The 17,498-nt window shown below is 44.1% G+C and overlaps 1 protein-coding gene across 1 annotated transcript in view; it reads right to left on the reverse strand.

Annotated features, from left to right (window-relative positions):
• The window catches only part of LOC144800599 (vitamin D3 hydroxylase-associated protein-like), a 422,322-nt gene that overhangs the window by 302,454 nt on the left and 102,370 nt on the right, over positions 1–17,498 (reverse strand). The window contains exon 3 of the mRNA XM_078671692.1: positions 449–592. Within this exon, the coding sequence (XP_078527818.1) occupies positions 449–592 (144 nt within the window). The remainder of the gene's footprint in view (positions 1–448; positions 593–17,498) is intronic.

The following is a 17,498-nucleotide window of genomic DNA, read 5'->3' on the forward strand; positions in this document are numbered from 1 at the left end:
TCAAGACTGTCCTGCTGGCCACTCTATTTGTTTAAAGGCCAGCACAAAGAAAATTAGCAATCATCAACCTGGATCAATTCACTACAGATGACATGCTCAAGTCTTTTGGAACTTTGAGAGCATAATTTGCACTACCAGAGTAATGTTGCTGGTAGATATCGCCAATTGGCTCATTTTCTGTGAAGAAGATCTAGAAAGGTCTGTTACCTATTCCACTGACTGCATCACCTATCATGAGATTAATTAGGACCTGGGAGTCATACAGAGACAAACAGCTAGATGTACGAAGCTTTTTTGCAGTCGCAAACGGCTCAAAGGGCAGAATCAGGCACTTTTCAAACGCAAAAAGGCACTTTGTGATGTATAAAATTCAACCTGTGATTCGGTAACGCAATTTGCAATGTTATAATTAAAAAATGTAAAAGAATTTTCTAGTCCATGATGGTACCTTGTAGTTAAAATTGTCTTTGAGGCTGATTGGAACACCATAGAGAGGCCCTTTGTTGTCCTGTTTCTTCGCATCCTGAAGCTGGGCCTCGCACTCTGGAAGGAAATTGGTCAAGCAGTTCACATCCTTGTGCACTTCGAGGGCCTTAAAAAGATAAAGTTTCATCAGTATGTTACACAACAAGTCCATCAACACACCTTTACTACTCTTTTTTTTCATTTCAACAGTTTTTATTAGCAGATATTTCATATATACATACAGGACAGTGGTAGCGTTGCCTCGCGGGCTCCGTAGGGGTTACAACGGGCTTGGCGGGCTCGATTGTATATGCACGCTTTTGAGTTGTTGCACACCTTTACTACTCTTTTTTTTCATTTCAACAGTTTTTATTAGCAGATTTTTCATATATACATACAGTACAGTGGTAGCGTTGCCTCGCGGGCTCCGTAGGGATTACAACGGGCTTGGCGGGCTCGATTGTATATGCACGCTTTTGAGTTGTTGCACAGGCAAGAAGTCCCACAACCAAAGGGTTATGGCCTAATTACTTACCGATTGATAATCTTCAATACACTCAGCCAAAGTCTTTTCTCACTGTCCTACATCCCCATTAAAAGTTCCTTCCATCATGCATTGTTTCATTCAGAGGAGCAGAGGCGTGGGGAAGGGGGTGTTAAACCTTGTTCAGAGCACCATAAGGCAGACAAAGGCTAGTAAACCCCAACAGCTGTTGTTGAGGTAATTTGCCACTGGTGTCCTTGACACTGGCCTTGGTTCTGCAAACGGGGACACCCTTTCTGCACTTGACTCTCAGAGTAGCGAGGTCGAACAGCCACAGGTTTCACAGGAAGGTAGAGTAGAAGACAAGACCTCAGAACTTAGTCAAATAACAGACACAACAACATAGTGTTCAGCCCTGTGCTCATCTTTATGAAAAAAGTATTTTTCATTTCATATAAATACTACACAATCCAATTAGTAAGTTATACAGCATTGCCATGAATTGCATTTTAACCATGAGACATTATACTTTCCCAGTAACAGTCCTCACTCCCAATATGGTTGAGATCTTGCTATTATAATCCCCACTTTATTAGGGCACAGGGTCAAGAGCAGATCACTCAAAGGTTCTTAGGATTTAAGTGTACAGCTCAGTTAAATGTCTTTAGCTGCTTTTGCACAAAAATACTTAAGTGGGTGCAACAGAGTTACCCTTATGTCTCAGTCTCTCTATTGTACGGAGCTGGAGCTTAGCCCTGCAGCTACTGGTTAGTTATCGGCAGCCATCGGAACAGTACAATAGCTATGGGTAGAATTCCGGGCCTCACGGGATGGACTCTTTGTGGTGTACTGATGCTAGTGTAGCACCTAGAAGGCGAGATAGTACCCATAAGCAAGGATAGTGCAAGAGAGTAGCACTACAATATTTAGTTTCCCAAAACACATCTCAATAGAATATTCAGGGTTTAAATCATGAATGGTTAACAGTGATTAAGATGTCATTATCATGGTCAGCGACCAAGAACAGAGAAGCTCAGAAAGGAGGTGTCACTCTCAAACCAGCTGGCACCAAAAACTCATCTTGATGCGGGTATCCTGGTCACAACTGAAGACATCACAGTCACTCAGCCCATCACAAGCAACTAAGTGTTGTGTTTCGATTTAGATACCCGTACATAGGTTTCCCGAATCATGCCCTTATATAGGCACAACTCACCTTGCCCTTAGTTAGGCATAGCATCCCAGTCCTTATTTAGACATCAGCCATGCTAGCCAAATACAGGCATGGTCACCTACATCCGTCCATCCCACGTCACAACGAGTTGTTAGAAACCAGACCCTTAAGCCCAGCGTTCCCAAAGTGTGCGCCGCGGCGCCGTGGTGCGCCGTGATGAGAAGCCAGGGGCGCCCGACGCCGTGCAGGATGTGGGTTGTGAAAACTGCAGCCACAAGTCCTCCCCCTCCTTTGTGCTGCCAGGTCAATTGATCCCAGCCCTCGCCCTCTGCATCTGAATGGCTCCAGGGCTGCGCTCATCAGTCCCAGCGCCTTACCTGCCTCTGCTGCCCCAGTAACGAGCTGCCAATTACTGGACTCCCATTGTCTGTGCAGATAAGGCCGGCCAGGGCGGGGGCTCTGTGATTACAGCTAATGTCAGGTGTGCATTTTACCAATCTGCAATTGCCGTTAAATGAACTTTCTGTCCAAAACCGGAGAGATTGCACCCAGGAGAAGTGAAATGATGAAATATAGGTTTACATGTTGGAACATTAATATGAACACATTGTTCAAGATATTGCAGACGCAGGAGTGATCTTGCTTTGTCATGAAAGACTTTGAAAAACATTTCTTTTGATCATGCAACAGAATTAATTCAGCAACAGACTTTTTTTTAATGCTCATTGGTAATCATTATGCACTCGTGAAATGTTATATGCACAGCACTAACTTTGTAAGTTCAAGTGGTGATTTATGCTTGAAATACTGCTTTGTATAGAATATTAGCATTTCAATTCACCAGGACGGGGAGCATTAGTTCGAGTGTAACTTTATCTTTTGTTTGGGGCATTCTGGGTAATGGAGTTTGGTAAATTAACTGCATTGGAAAAGCCAATGAGCAATCTTAGAAATCCGGTGCTGAGTTTAGCATGTACTCGTTGGCACGTGACAATTCACCTGGGGCGAGTTGGTGGAATAAAGGAAAGGTGACGTTTGATGTAGTTAAGCTGTTTCTATGCACAAGAGGAGCGGGAGCATTTCACGGGTCTTCATTATAAAATGGACGGCAATAGAGTGAAACGCGAGAAGATACATTTTCTTTTAAATATGGTCTCGCTTAGAGACAGATCAGCATGTTACGGTAAGCAGTTTTGCAGTGAAAATTAATATTATAAATCAATGCCAGATTAGAGGGGTCACAAACTTGTCAGTAAGAAAGCTTGAATTCTAGTAAAGCCAGAGAACTGAAATACAGGCTCATGTTTAAAGTGCTGTCCGCATAATTGGTGACGTAGTAGGAACTGTGAATAGAAGCGCTTTTTGGGTTAAATAGCGCTACAGAATACAAGTGTATTTAATACGGTTTTTGTAATATGTATAACACAAATGAATTAATGAAGGTGAATCTTTTTGCATTATAGATACCCCTGAAGGTTTTTTACCGAAATGCATTGGGTGACTTTTAAATAAAGCGTGACATATAGAAACATCGTCAAAGCTACATCCGCCTTGGAGTCGTCTTTTCATAATACACATATAACCCCCCTATATCTGCAATTGCCATTCAGTTACCTCTTACTTAATATGTATCCCAGATTCAGGATGCCTTGTGTTTGGAAACCCTGTGAGTAAGCAGAGTTATGCTGATAACCATTCCCCCTTTTCCACGCTCGTCTCTGACAAAATTAGGTTAGATGTGTTGACAGAGAAAAAAAAAGTGGAATTTCTGCCTGTAAATGAGACAGGTGATCTATGTGACCATGTAGTACAGTGCACAGATTATCAATATGATGGGCATTCTCCAAGATGGTTTTGGCATCTTAAAAGGGAATCCTAGTGATTTTGAGAGCTTTGGGGACCCCGATCTGTTCATTGTTCTAAAATCGCACACAAATGTTTCCACATTAGCATTGCTAATTAAGGTCACCAGTATTCCCCAGCGCGTCACCTGGAAGGAAGGTACCCTTGGGAAATGCCAACTTGTCATTTTGCTGTGCCCACAGCAGTCTTTGGGAGGATGTGGCAGTCGGTGATGGAGGGGCTTAGACTTTGCGAGTTCGTTTCATGTGCTGTGTGATCACTGTTGGCCTGGGAGAGCTGCCTCGCCCCGATCAGGTTGGGCTCCAGCTGCAGATCTGAAGCAGCGTCTCGACTTGCCCAGTGCATGCAACTCGAGTACACCCAAGAGCATGAATGCTGTATTTGGCACGCCCAAGAAATGCTATCTTCCTTCCGTACATGACGACTTGCTACTCTATGATGGTGTTGTATGCATTGCGATGTAATTTATAAGATCGTTATGAGTGCAAATAAAGTTTTAAATGGTGATTGCTTCTCTGAATCCTTCATCACGTCTAGGCTTGATTCTTCATGTAGACCAGTGGTTCCCAAAGTGTGCGCCGCGGTTTGCCGGTAAAAAAAATGGTGGGGAGCCACGGCCAACTGCCAATTAGGTCAAGGGAGCCACGGATCAAAAAAGTTTGGGAACCACTGCCTTAAGCCATTGGTACTTTCCCTACTTGGATTATTGATTTCTCCAAGAACTCATTTATCATGCATGAACAACTATTCCTTAGGGGTTCATTCATGACATCTTACTCTGCCCGACTTTACTTCAATGCTAGCATTCTTAGGCACCTTCCAGGTATAAATATACCTTTACTTACCATGGCAAACCACGGCTCGGCTACACAGCGAGATACGGCTCGCCACGGCAAGTTCGGAAGGAATTTGAGTCCCCGCCTGACGCACTGACCAGACGCGGTCATCCTGCTCACACAGAATCCAGCTTCTAGTGTTCTGACTCCCTTCGCGGGGTGTTAGGAATTAAGATCAGGAAAGAGATTCCCACCTCTCTCATTCTAAGGTATGGAGCAGACTAGAACCTAGAGGGACTCTTGGCATATAGCAAAACTATAGCGTACCATACTATAGAAAACAGCACCTACTTCTTACCTCATACTACACTTAGGTTAGGTACACTGGGGTAGAACTATTTAGAAGCACCAGATGAGTATACACATTTTTAGCCTGTGTTATTTATGTATGTTTATATGAATATATGTCATTGCTAAAAGACCATGATATTGCAGTTTTATTTATTCTTACTGCTTATACTGTCTTGCGATTGTAGCAGCTCGTATCTCTTGTATGAGAAATAAGACTGTTCAATAAATCCTTTTATTGAAATGCCCGTCTATATATTTCTGTGTAACTCTGAAGAAACTAAGCATGCACGATTGACTGAGTGAAACTGTTATCTATTGTTTCCATGATTCTGAGAACTGTTCCGTTTCTAAGGGAAACAAAGTTGTCATGTTTATGTGGTTGTCAGAAACTACTCCCTTCTTGTTTATTCGAGAAGTTTCTAGTGACCTCAGAGTTAGCTGGCACATAAAGTAATTAAGTTAAATGTACTCGATAGAGGCATACTGGCATCAGTCCTATGCCAAAACTACAGTGTATATTATTTGAATGCGCAGAGCCTATAAGGGAAATAGGAACTACACTACAGAATGACATGCTCTGGTACAGTCCTATTTGCTCAAGAATGGCAGAAGGAGACTGGGGGCCCCTTCACAGCACAGTTCACTCCTGGATCGCTCTCTCTGGATGGTCACCTCCACATGCTGAAAAATGTTGTGCCTCTCCTCCTGCAGGTCAAAGCATACTCCTTTCCTCTAAGCAGCCAGGTGGGCTTCTAGGCTCTTCTCATAAGACTCAATACTAGCAGGAGAAAGTGTTCCCCTGGGAACCCCTGGGAGATTGACTGAGACCGACACCAGCCCGGAACTCATAGCAGCACTTCAACTACTCTGCAGAGCTCTGCCTTCCTGTGTTTACAATTTGGGAATGAACAGGGGGGGGCTTGGATCCTACTTTCATACACATTTTCCAGAAAGGGGAGGTGAATCCACTACTGATTTGGCTTTGTTCTTGTTGAAAAGCAATTTACACGCTACTCTCCAGACAAAGCCTTTGACTTTGAGCAGAGTGATCACTCACTCAGAAAAGGGACTGGCTCCAACCAGGAGAGCTGATAAGGGCACAATGAAGTGCGAGATCGCTGGCACCTGGTTATCAAATTCCTTCCTAAAGTAGTAATCAGAGACAAACAAAAGGGCAGGCCCGGTTTAGAAATTCTCTCACCTTGAAAAACAGAAGCTGCGGTCTCAACCCTCACCCCTACCATCTACCAAGTGGCAGTGCTCAGGAAGAACACATCAGCAGCCCCTTGCTAAGAAAGTCTTCATGGAATTTCCAAAGGCAGCCATGTCTCCATCCTCTTCACTTCAGTATCTGTCCTCCATCATCCAACTGTTAAAATGCAGACAATACACCTCTACTGTCTAAGGAAGCTATTCTCGCCCTGCACCTGGTGCCATGCTACAATCAGAACCATCCAAAAGAAATTTCACTGGCCTCAGTACTCATACTCTGAGAGCTATGGGGTGCACTTTTGGTTCAGGATACAGGTTAAAAACACAAGTCTGATGTCAGAGCTACACTGCCCTTACTGGATTGGTTCACCATAGGTCCTCCACACGTAGCAATACAAATGTTGGTACATTCAACACCCTTGACTTGTGTGCCTTTAAGAGACCCTGCCATAAGGTATTACATTATTTAGCTTTCTACCTGCCCTATGGGGGACAGTTGGGCATTGAGTGACAGGTAGATTTGAAAAACATATGTGCACTACACTTATGCAGTGACTCGCCTCCTGAGAGGAGAGGAGAGGGGAGGGGAGGAGTGTGTGTGTGTTTGCCTGTATGTATATATATTTGTATATGTAAGGCTTCATTATTAGTAATAATATATTTTATGATTGTAGCATCAGTTTAAACAGCAATATATTTGTTATGGATTATGAAGAGCACAGGAACATCGCCCTCGGGAACACACTGGAGACTCTCCATAGGTGTTTGGGTTGCTTTGCGGTTATGTTGGAAAAGGTACAGTTAACATATTTTTTTAACGGTTAGAACATACATAGAAGAGTGGATGTTGCACTGTTTAATGTTCAACTATTGGGTATGGCTTTAATTTTAAAGTGTTCTCAATAGAATGGTTTAGATTTTTCACCCGATGGTTTGGAGTGGCCAAAATGTTATAATAATTTGAGATTCGACCGTTAGCTTTGGTTTTAAATGATCCCTGGCCCCACATTCGAAGTTTGTTTTTGTTGAGTGTTTGAAGGGTTTGATTGTGCTACTTTTTGACTGGTTTTCTCTTGGTGTAAAAAATGTAAACGCATGTATTTGCCCAAAAATTCTGTATTTTATTATTGTTCGTTTGACAGAAAATGTGTCACTATATATTTTAATGTTGGTTATGATAATCTATGTTATTGGAATTTTATATCTGTCATTTGTTTGTAAGATGTGTTTATATTTATTTTTAGGCAATTGGCTATTCCAATTTATGTAATAGAAACACATATGCAATACAACCCAATCTGTAAATGAAAGAGACAGTGTTTTATCTTTGGATTTTTATGTAACCTTCTTGGTTTTTCTCGGTTTATGTTGGCTATTGTCTGTTTTAGTCATACACAAAGTCCTACTGCCAGACGTGTATCAAACCCCCAGTACACGCACATTCACTCAACATGCATAAGAAAGGTCAGTGCTAGTTTCTGCGTTTCACATAACAGTGAAAGTTTGCTTGCAGAGAAAAATGTCTGTTCCCACTAAAAATCACAAAGGATGGTATGCTTGCAGCACAGCACTGGGGCAGTAGTCCACTCTCTACATTTAGGTCATACTTGGTGCATCTATACAAGTCACAGGAAAGGTCCTGGACCTAGCATGGTCAAGGGGATGATTAGTGTAAGAGGAGTGCCAAAAATAAGTTAGGATAACAGTTTGGGCATGCCAGTACATCATGCAGGGGACATTCCTGCCCCAAATGACAAGGTTCCCAGATCACATGGCCAGGAACCTTACTCCACATTTAGACAAATTCAGTCGTCGGATCATGAAAACCGGGAGGAGTGTCCCTCTGCATTCCCATGTCTCATTGAGGCTTTGTGCTCCACCATAAAACCTAAGTCTTGTAATGAGATATACCATCTTAGCAACTTGGGATTCTCACCCTTAATTGCCATCAACCACTTGAGTGGTTTGTGATATATGTCTGGATCGCAAACATAGTACAAAGCAATTAACGCTGGAATCGCCTCAGAACCTACACAATAGCCCAAAGTCAGGTGCCTTAAACACAGCTACATCACACATCGCTGTCTTCAGGTACTAAAAGACCTTTTGGACATCCCACAGTCCAGATGACCTTCTGAATCAGCTCCTTGGATGTAGGGCTGGCACAATTATGAGCCCATAGTGGGTCACTAAGTTTTAGCAATAGCCAGTAAGAAGGATCTCACCTGAGTCTGGGAAGTGGGAACCTCCCGCTCAGAGACTGGAAATTGGCATCCAACAAAAATCTTCTCAGTTCCTATCTGATGCCCAATGTAGACCACAGAGGACTGTCTCAGCTAGCAATTATTTTTGTTAATAGCCAGTTTTGCTTCCTGTAGCCTGACCAAGACTGTTCTAGATGCCCCTGATAGTCCTCCCACAAATTGCTAATTATGGTATGGTCGTCAAGATAGGCCAAGCAGAAAGCTACCAGTCCCGAGAGAACATGGTTCTCCAGGAGCTGAAAAGTTCCAGGGCTTTTTAAACCTAAAAGGTATAAGCCTAAACTGGTACAATTCTTCAGGTAGAGAGAATAAAGTATTCTCTGTGGCACTAGGTGCCAATGTGTTCTGCCCATAGCCACTGGTCACATTAATGCTGGTCAAGTAGTGAGCAGCACGCAGGTGGCCATCAAGCTCATCGGTTCTGGGAACTGGCTGTGCAGCGGTATTGGTCACTACCTTGATGGCTTGATAATTCACACAAAAGCTCAAGTCGGTACATCCGTGCTTTAACACCAATACCACTGGATTGGCGACAGAAAAACAGCACAGCTCACTCACCCCAAAGTCCAACATCTTGGCAACGTCTGCTTTGACACACTCCTGGAATTGGTCAGACATCCTGAAAACCTTGTTCTTTTCTGGCAAGTTGCAGTCTATGTCATGTACACAGACACCTTCCAACCATGGAGTAAGCAAAAAGAGATAGGAAAATCATCTCAGCACCTATCAATATTTCCATTGCTGGCCAGTTGTTGGCAGGGTATGTTGTACCCCATCCACAGAAACACTGTTTATACTACCATGCTATAACTCAGGAAGTGTCTCACGGTCTTACTCACCCTGCTCAGATCTTGCCATAATGCTGATTGTGAAATCGTTCCAGCGGTATGGCTTAAGCCAGTTCACATTAAACCTCTTTTGCACCCTTTGCCACCAGAGTCCACCAAGCAGTTAACCTCAGAAATCTTTTTGACTACTTTGTACGGTCCATACAATTTATCTTTCCAAACTCAATCAATCAATCAATCAATCAATCAATCAGGGGGTTTATAAAGTGTGCCACTCGCCTGTGAGGGTCTCTACGCGCTAGGGGTAGTGGGGGGGTGCAGCTCCGGTTCAGTCGAAGAGCCTGGTCGTTAGGTTCTTCCTGAATGTGAGGAGGGTGGGGGAGCGTCTGATGTCCACTAGGAGTTCATTCCAGGCCTTGGCTGTGACGTATGAGAAAGCGCTTCCTCTTGTTCTGGTTCTGCGGATGCGGGGGGTCTCTGCGAGGGCGAGGTCTGTGGAGCTGAGGTTCCTCTTGGGTACATGGATGGAGACTCTCTCGTTGAGGTATTGGAGTCCGATTTTGTGGAGGGATATGTAGGGATGGGTGAGCAGTTTGAAGATAACTCTTCACGACAGGGAGCCAGTGGAGGTTAAGAAGGTATTTGGTCATGTGTTTGTGCCGTGGGGTTCTGAGGGTGAGTCTGGCTGCGGCGTTCTTGATGGTCTATATCCTGTTTAGGAGAGTTCTGTTGATTCCGGCATAGAGGGCGTTGCCGTAGTCCAGTCTGCTGGTTACGAGTGCGTGGGTTATGTTTTTTCTGCATTCTGGGAGTATCCATTTGAAGGTCTTGCGGAGTATCTGGAGGCAGTCGAAGCTGGTGGAGGCGATGGAGTTGATCTGGCGGGTCATGGTGAGGGAGGAGTCGAGGATGATGCTGATGTTCCATGCTTGGACTGTCGGGGTGGGCGGACTCCCTAGGGGGAAGTGCCACCAGGTGTTGTCCCAGGTGGAGGTGGAGGGTCCGAGGATGAGGACCTCAGTCTTCTCCGAGTTGAGCATCAGGCAGCTGCTTTTCATCCAAGTGGCTACGTCTCTCATTCCTTCCTGGAAACAGAGTCTGGTGCCTTCGGGGTTCTTCGTGAGGGAGAGGATGAGCTGCGTGTCATCGGCATAAGATACTACGCTGAGCCCGTGTTGTTTGACAATGGTAGCGAGGAGGGCCATGTAGATGTTGAAGAGCGTAGGGCTGAGCGATGATCCTTGGGGAACTCTGCAGTTGATCTGTGTGGGTTCGGACAGTAATGAAGGGAGCCTGATCCTCTAGGTTCGGCCAGAGGGAAAGGATCGGATCCAGGAGAGGGTGGATCCTTGTATCCCTGCGTCGTGGAGTCGGGCTGCGATGGTGCGGAGTGAGACGGTGTCGAAGGCTGCGGAGAGGTCTAGTAGGATGAGGGCTGCGGTGTGACGCTGTCTTGAGAGGAGCAGGGAGACCGACAACATATTAACTGATCGCTTTTTAAATCCTGAGGACAACCCTTGATTTTAACAACGCCGTGGCAAATAGCATTTCGGGCCCTGCTACAGCGATTCTCGAAGTGACAGGAAATAGGTGATATCCAGCACCTGAACTTTGATCGGTGGCTCCTCCAAGGCGGGGTACTTTTTATATTCAGAAGTATACAGGTACTGTTGTGATTCATCCCTCTATATTAGAGAGTACCTAAAATCAAGAAGCAAGGTCACCCATAGTGTTAATAATTTATTTTCTGATTATCTTATTTAGAAATTGAACTCATTATACCACGCAGACGAGTTGGTGCGGGTATACTCTCAGCTGAGCATATTCAGATGAGGACGCGATATTGCAAAGCGTCTTCTAATAAACCCAGAACATTGATAACTAAGAGAAACAGTCCTGAAGAAGGTGCCTATTATCAACACCGAAACGCTGCGTCGACATTTGTTCTCTTGAACAATTTTAACATATGCTTGTGTAATCTTTGTTTTTATCAAATTTGTTTTTATATGATGTATTGAATTTTTAAACGCCTATATGTAATTGTTATTGCACAATAATTGAACTGTACGAAACAGAATAAACATATGTTTTTAATTTTGCAACCACACTCTTGCCACAGACATTTTTTGTTACCCGTACACCTATTGTTTTGTTAGTATTGTGTTTAGAAATTGTGTCTATTAATTGCTAATACCATTGATCTATATACCTTATTGTTAGTCCCTTTTTAAAATGAGTAAGTTCATACCTTTGTGGTTGTGAGGTTGATCCAAAGCACAGGCAAGTCCTATGTTGGATGCATAGTATTTTATGGACTAACGTAGTAATCCATTAGATACATGCTCTAGGGACATTATAGATCTTTCTAAGTATCTTTCCCCTGGTCCCAATAAAGCCAATTCGGGGGGCCTCCTGATTTTTTCTTTGGTATTCTTTGTGAAGGCATCAGCTGGGTGTTTACTCTCCCTAGTGATTGCGACTAGGGCTGCGAGCTTGCCGTTTGACATTATTTGTGAGAACACTGCTTGTACTAATTTTAGAGGCATTTTGACTTGTAAAGGAAGCATTTTAGATCGTTTTTAAAATTTTCTTCTGGGGGCTTTAACATCAGGATAATTTGGGAAATATATTAATAGGAACTCTGACACCCTTCACACGCTTTTAAACCTCATCCCTGCCTTTTCTAGCCGATTTTCAAACCGGCGTCTGGCGGCGGTGGGCGCCATCTTAGGTGTGGCTGGGGGAGCGCTCTAGTCGCGCCGGACTCCTGCCCTCCCCGAGTACTTAACTGGGGCTTCTCGGCGGCCGCTTTGCCTTCAGAAGCTCTCCCTAGTGATTGCGACTAGGGCTGCGAGCTTGCCGTTTGACATTATTACTGCTTGTACTAATTTTAGAGGCATTTTGACTTGTATAGGAAGCATTTTAGATCGTTTTTAAAATTTTCTTCTGGGGGCTTTAACATCAGGATTATTTGGGAAATATATTAATAGGAACTCTGACACCCTTCACACGCTTTAAAACCTTCATCCCTGCCTTTTCTAGCCGATTTTCAAACCGGCGTCTGGCGGCGGTGGGCGCCATCTTAGGTGGGGCTGGGGGAGCGCTCTAGTCGCGCCGGACTCCCACCCTCCTCACGTCCCGATATAATGTGTGTTATGGCCAGACAGCGCAGCGGGCTGGCGCAGCGGGCGCGCCGGGCGCGCGCCGAAGCCGCGCCAAAGCCAAGCCCGTCTGAGCCTGTGCCGAGCCCAGGGCCACCCCCCCCTGCCCTTTCTGATTCATCACGGCTTACATATACCTCCAGTGAACTCATTTCCCTAAATAAAACCTTATGTAAGGCTCACGATCCACCGATATGCTCATATGCAGATCCGATTGGAGGCCCGTTTACCTGCACACTTTGCATAAAAAATACTCGGGAAATAACAACACACCAGAAACCTATACAGGCGGCGCTTGTGAACGTCCGCTCTCTTCCTTGCCACAAAATAGACATACTAGAGTTAATCACTGCATATGCTCTCGACCTTTTGTTCCTTACGGAAACTTGGGGAGAGGATGCATCAGGACCAGATTTTAAAGCAGCCATGCCAGAAGATTATTGTGTTTACAGGCAGGACCGTACTTCAATTAAAAAAGGCGGTGGGATTGCAATAATATACCGCAACAGCCTCCGAGTCAAAGCTATTTATTTGCAGCATGCGCATTGCGAGGCATTCGCCTTTACAGTTACGCTTGCTGCTAATCAGTCATTTACGGGTACTCTACTATATCGACCCCCAGGCTCGCGCACTGCATACTTGTCACAATTACATCATCTAAGTGAACTAGCTGTTGAAAACAAATATTTCACCTTACTAGGAGATTTTAATTTCCATCTTAAATCCCTAACCGACAGAGACACCTTCCAGCTTATTAACGATTTACTATCTGTTGAACTTAGACAACTGATTTCCACTCCCACACACATAGCAGGACATACGCTTGATGGTATCTTCAGCAATAATCCATACATCATTATAAATAAAACACTACCATTAACATGGTCTGATCACTCTGCAATTTTATTTCATATCAAAATTAAAACCCCGGCAAACAAAAATATATCACCGAACCTTTATCAAACCACCAGAGATTGGAGAAATCTTGACCAGATACATCTCACACATATTCTCACTGATGCATTTTCGGGTGTAGACACCGAAACAGATCCAAACATTGCAGCTAACAAGTACACTTCAATTCTGGAAGAAGCATTTACTACACTAGTCCCACCCAGAACTGCTAAATACAACAGGAAAACCCCTTCGGCTCCTTGGTTCTCGGAACAACTAAGATTACAAAGACAACATTGCCGAAACCTAGAACGCCATTGGCGCAAACAATATAATTCAGCAGATAAAACAGCATATAAAGCTGCACTTCACAACTATAAGCAGAGAATATCTATAGAAAAAAACAACTACTATACCATCCAGATAGACCAGGCCAAATGCAGCATGAAAAAACTGTTCGAAGTAGTAAATCATCTTGCATCACCACCAAGCCCACCCACTGAGACATCTCAAACTCTTTGTAATGCTCTGGCGGACTTTTTCTCTGAAAAGGTTACGTCCATATTTAAGGACTTCACCCCAAAACCTATTATCACCGAAACAATTATTACACAAACAAATCTGAACTCACCAGCTCTCATGGAATTTACGAAGATACATCCTCAACACATTCATAAACTCACTTCGTCAGTTAAATCTGGCTCCCCACTGGATCCCTGCCACCCTTCTATACTCAATACTATCCCAGACATCATTACTTTACCTTTAACTCACATCTGTAATGCCATGTTCCTAACAGGCTCATACCCAACAATATGGAAAAATACTATAATTAAACCCCTTCTTAAAAAACCATTACTTGACCCTTCACTACCTTCTAGTTACCGTCCCATAGCTTCCTTGCCGTTCCCAGCTAAAATCTTTGAATCCATCATGAACAAACAGCTGTCCGAATATATTCATAATCATGACCTTTTAGATGACACTCAGTTCGGTTTCCGACAAGGTCACGGGACAGAAACTGCCCTGATCAAGGCAGCAGACGAAATAAGATCAACGATGGATAACGGCGGACAAGCTGTGCTGATTCTATTGGACTTATCGGCGGCATTCAACACGGTCGATCATTCTACCTTGATCGACCGTGTCGAGGCCATCGGTATTAAACACAAAGCCACGGATCTCATTACATCCTTCCTGGCAGACCGTAAACAGGCAGTTAAATTAGGCACATATACCTCCCCCACCTTTACTCTTCCTTGTGGAGTTCCACAGGGTTCCTCGCTAAGTCCGACCCTTTTTAATATATATGTTTCGGACTTAGCGAGGGTAATAAAAGCCTACAACATCAATTTAACAACATATGCCGATGATACCCAGTTGGTATTATCTGTACACAGAGACGGTCCCACAATAGCAGCAAATTTCAAAGATGGCATGAGGGCCATCAGCAGTTGGATGTCTTCTAACTGTTTGAAATTAAACTCAACAAAGACTGAAGTAATGTTGTTTGGCAAGATCCAGCCACTGTGGTCCCCCCTTTGGTGGCCGGAGGAAATGGGCATTCCACCTGAGCCAGTCAGTAAAGTTAGAAATTTAGGAGTCATTTTTGACGATAAACTCCTTTTTCACCATCATGTGAACTCGGTAGTTTCCTCATCATTTAATACCTTACGGAAAATCAAGAAACTACTTCCATATCTTCCAAAAACAGCAGGAAAAACACTAATCTCAACACTGGTGTTTTCACAAACTGACTATTGTAACGCCCTCCTCCTGAACGCACAAGAAAAGGTCATTTCTAAACTTCAGATGATACAGAATTCCTCAGCCAGAGTTTTACTGGGCATTTCAAAATTCAGATCCGTCTCCAAACATCTGAAACAACTGCGTTGGCTCCCGATCAGAAGTCGCACAAAATTCAAGTCCCTTTGTATTGTCTATAAGGCAATTAACAACGTTGGACCTAAATTTCTCAGGAACTCATTTAAACCTCTCACCACCCCCAGAACTCTTCGTTCTAATACTGCCCACTTGCTCAACATACCTAGAACAAGGAGAGTTAACTGGGGAGACCGATGCTTTACCATCGCTGCTGCAAAATTGTGGAACTCTCTTCCCCTTACCATAAAAACTAGTCCCACCCTGATTATTTTTAGAAAGCAACTAAAGACATGGTTGTTTTCTCAGTAACCTGATCATTTAGATAGTATAACGACAGGTTTTCAGTAACCTGATCATTTAGATAGTACAACGACAGGTTTTCAGTGATCTCACATTGGTGGTATCAAACATAGCTCACAGCGCCGAGACACCCCTGGGTAATTGCAGCGCTTTAAAAATTGTATAAATAAATAAAATAAATAAATAAATACGAGTCTCTCGGTGACCTTGGCAGCGAAGGGGAGAAGAGAAATGGGCATGTAGATTTTCAGGCCGGTCGGGTTGGCCGTGGGCTTCTTGAGGAGAGGTTTAATCTCCACCCGCTTCCAGTCGTCGGGGAAGATGCCGGATTCGAAGGAGGCGTTGATGGTGCGTCCTAGTTCGGGGGCGAGGGCGATGGCCGTGGCGGCCCTGTGGTAGATGTGCGGTGGGCAGAGGTCCATGGGGGATCCTGAGTGGATGTTCTTCATGGTGTGTTCAATGGTGGCGGGACAAGTGGGCACAGCACCAACGCCGGACACTCCTGGCACTCAGTACTCTATTGCCTACTTTGGTGCACACTTGGTGTGTCCTTAAGGTCACAGGCCAGGTCCTGGACCTCACATGGTCAAGGACAGGCCGATGCCTTTGCACTTAATCTAGATTAGCCTGAAGTCAGGACCAAAAAATGAGACAGAATACCAGATTCACATCGAGCCTGGCTTTCAAGGCAGAGGTGCACAAATTCATACCATGCAGGGAAAGGGGAAATTTCCTTCCCAATAGCTGCTTTATTGCCAAAGATGGGGGAGACTTTAGAAAAAAACAGTTGTGCTCTAAATGTATAAGAGAAGAAGTCCTTTTATGATGGAATTATAAGTTATGCGAAAGATGAGAATGGTGAAAATGATCCACAAATGGGACAATAAAAAAGTGCCTAATGTAGGTCAAAACAGCAATACCTCACTATCCTAGAAATCCAAAATGGAGCATACCAACCGGATTACCCTAATCTAGAGGTCTTCAATCTGTGGGACGCGACCCCCAGGGGGGCAGTGGAGGCCTGGGAAGGGGAGAGGGCATTCCTCAGCTTCACTTGTCCCTGCAATCCAAAACGTTTGCTTACCTTTTGGAAAGAGACAGCCATCCTGGGACGGCTAGTTTAGATTGTTATCAGCTGCTTGCCTGAATGAAATGCAAATGTACCCATCAGTTAATCTGTGTAAAGGATGCTTGGGTGCAGTTCTGGCTTTAATTGATCAAATCACTCCAAGCTTTATGATGACAAAGATTTGGGGCCACGTGCATCATTGCAAATTGCAGTCACAAAGTGGCAGATTTGCAGAATCTGTCCCTTTACGACTGCAATTTTTGCATGTGGGATGCATTATCCCAAATTTGAGATGCATTACACTGGCTCCCTGTTAAGGAAAGGGTAGAGTTCAAAGCTCTTTCTACCTGTCATCGCATTCTGAGCGGTAAAGCCCCTATTCCGCTACAGGGTCTGGTGACTTGGTACGAGCCTACGCGCAATCTCCGTTCCTCCCGAACTGGGTTACTGAAGGTTCCGAGAGTAAGGAAGTCCCGTATGGGAGGGAGGTCCTTCAGGTACCTTGCTCCCAAGCACTGGAACGCCTTGCCTCTGGACTTAAGACTGGAACTATCTGAGACCACGTTCAGAAAAAGACTTAAAACTCACCTATACAGCAGGTAGATCTCCCTGAGGGTGGGTGGGGCTGCATTTCTTTTCACTTACCACAGCGCGGGGACACGCCGGTGCGCGTAACCAGGCGCTTTAAAAATGTCCAAAATAAATAAATTATCCCAAATGCAAAAATTGCTATTTAAGTAATCGCTAAAATTGTGATTACTTAAATTACGATTGCATTTAGGGAATTGCAAATTGTAATTCCCTAAATGCAAT

This window comes from Lissotriton helveticus, chromosome 1_2 (assembly GCF_964261635.1).
Source record: "Lissotriton helveticus chromosome 1_2, aLisHel1.1, whole genome shotgun sequence".
In the NCBI taxonomy this organism is placed as follows: Eukaryota; Metazoa; Chordata; class Amphibia; order Caudata; family Salamandridae; genus Lissotriton; species Lissotriton helveticus.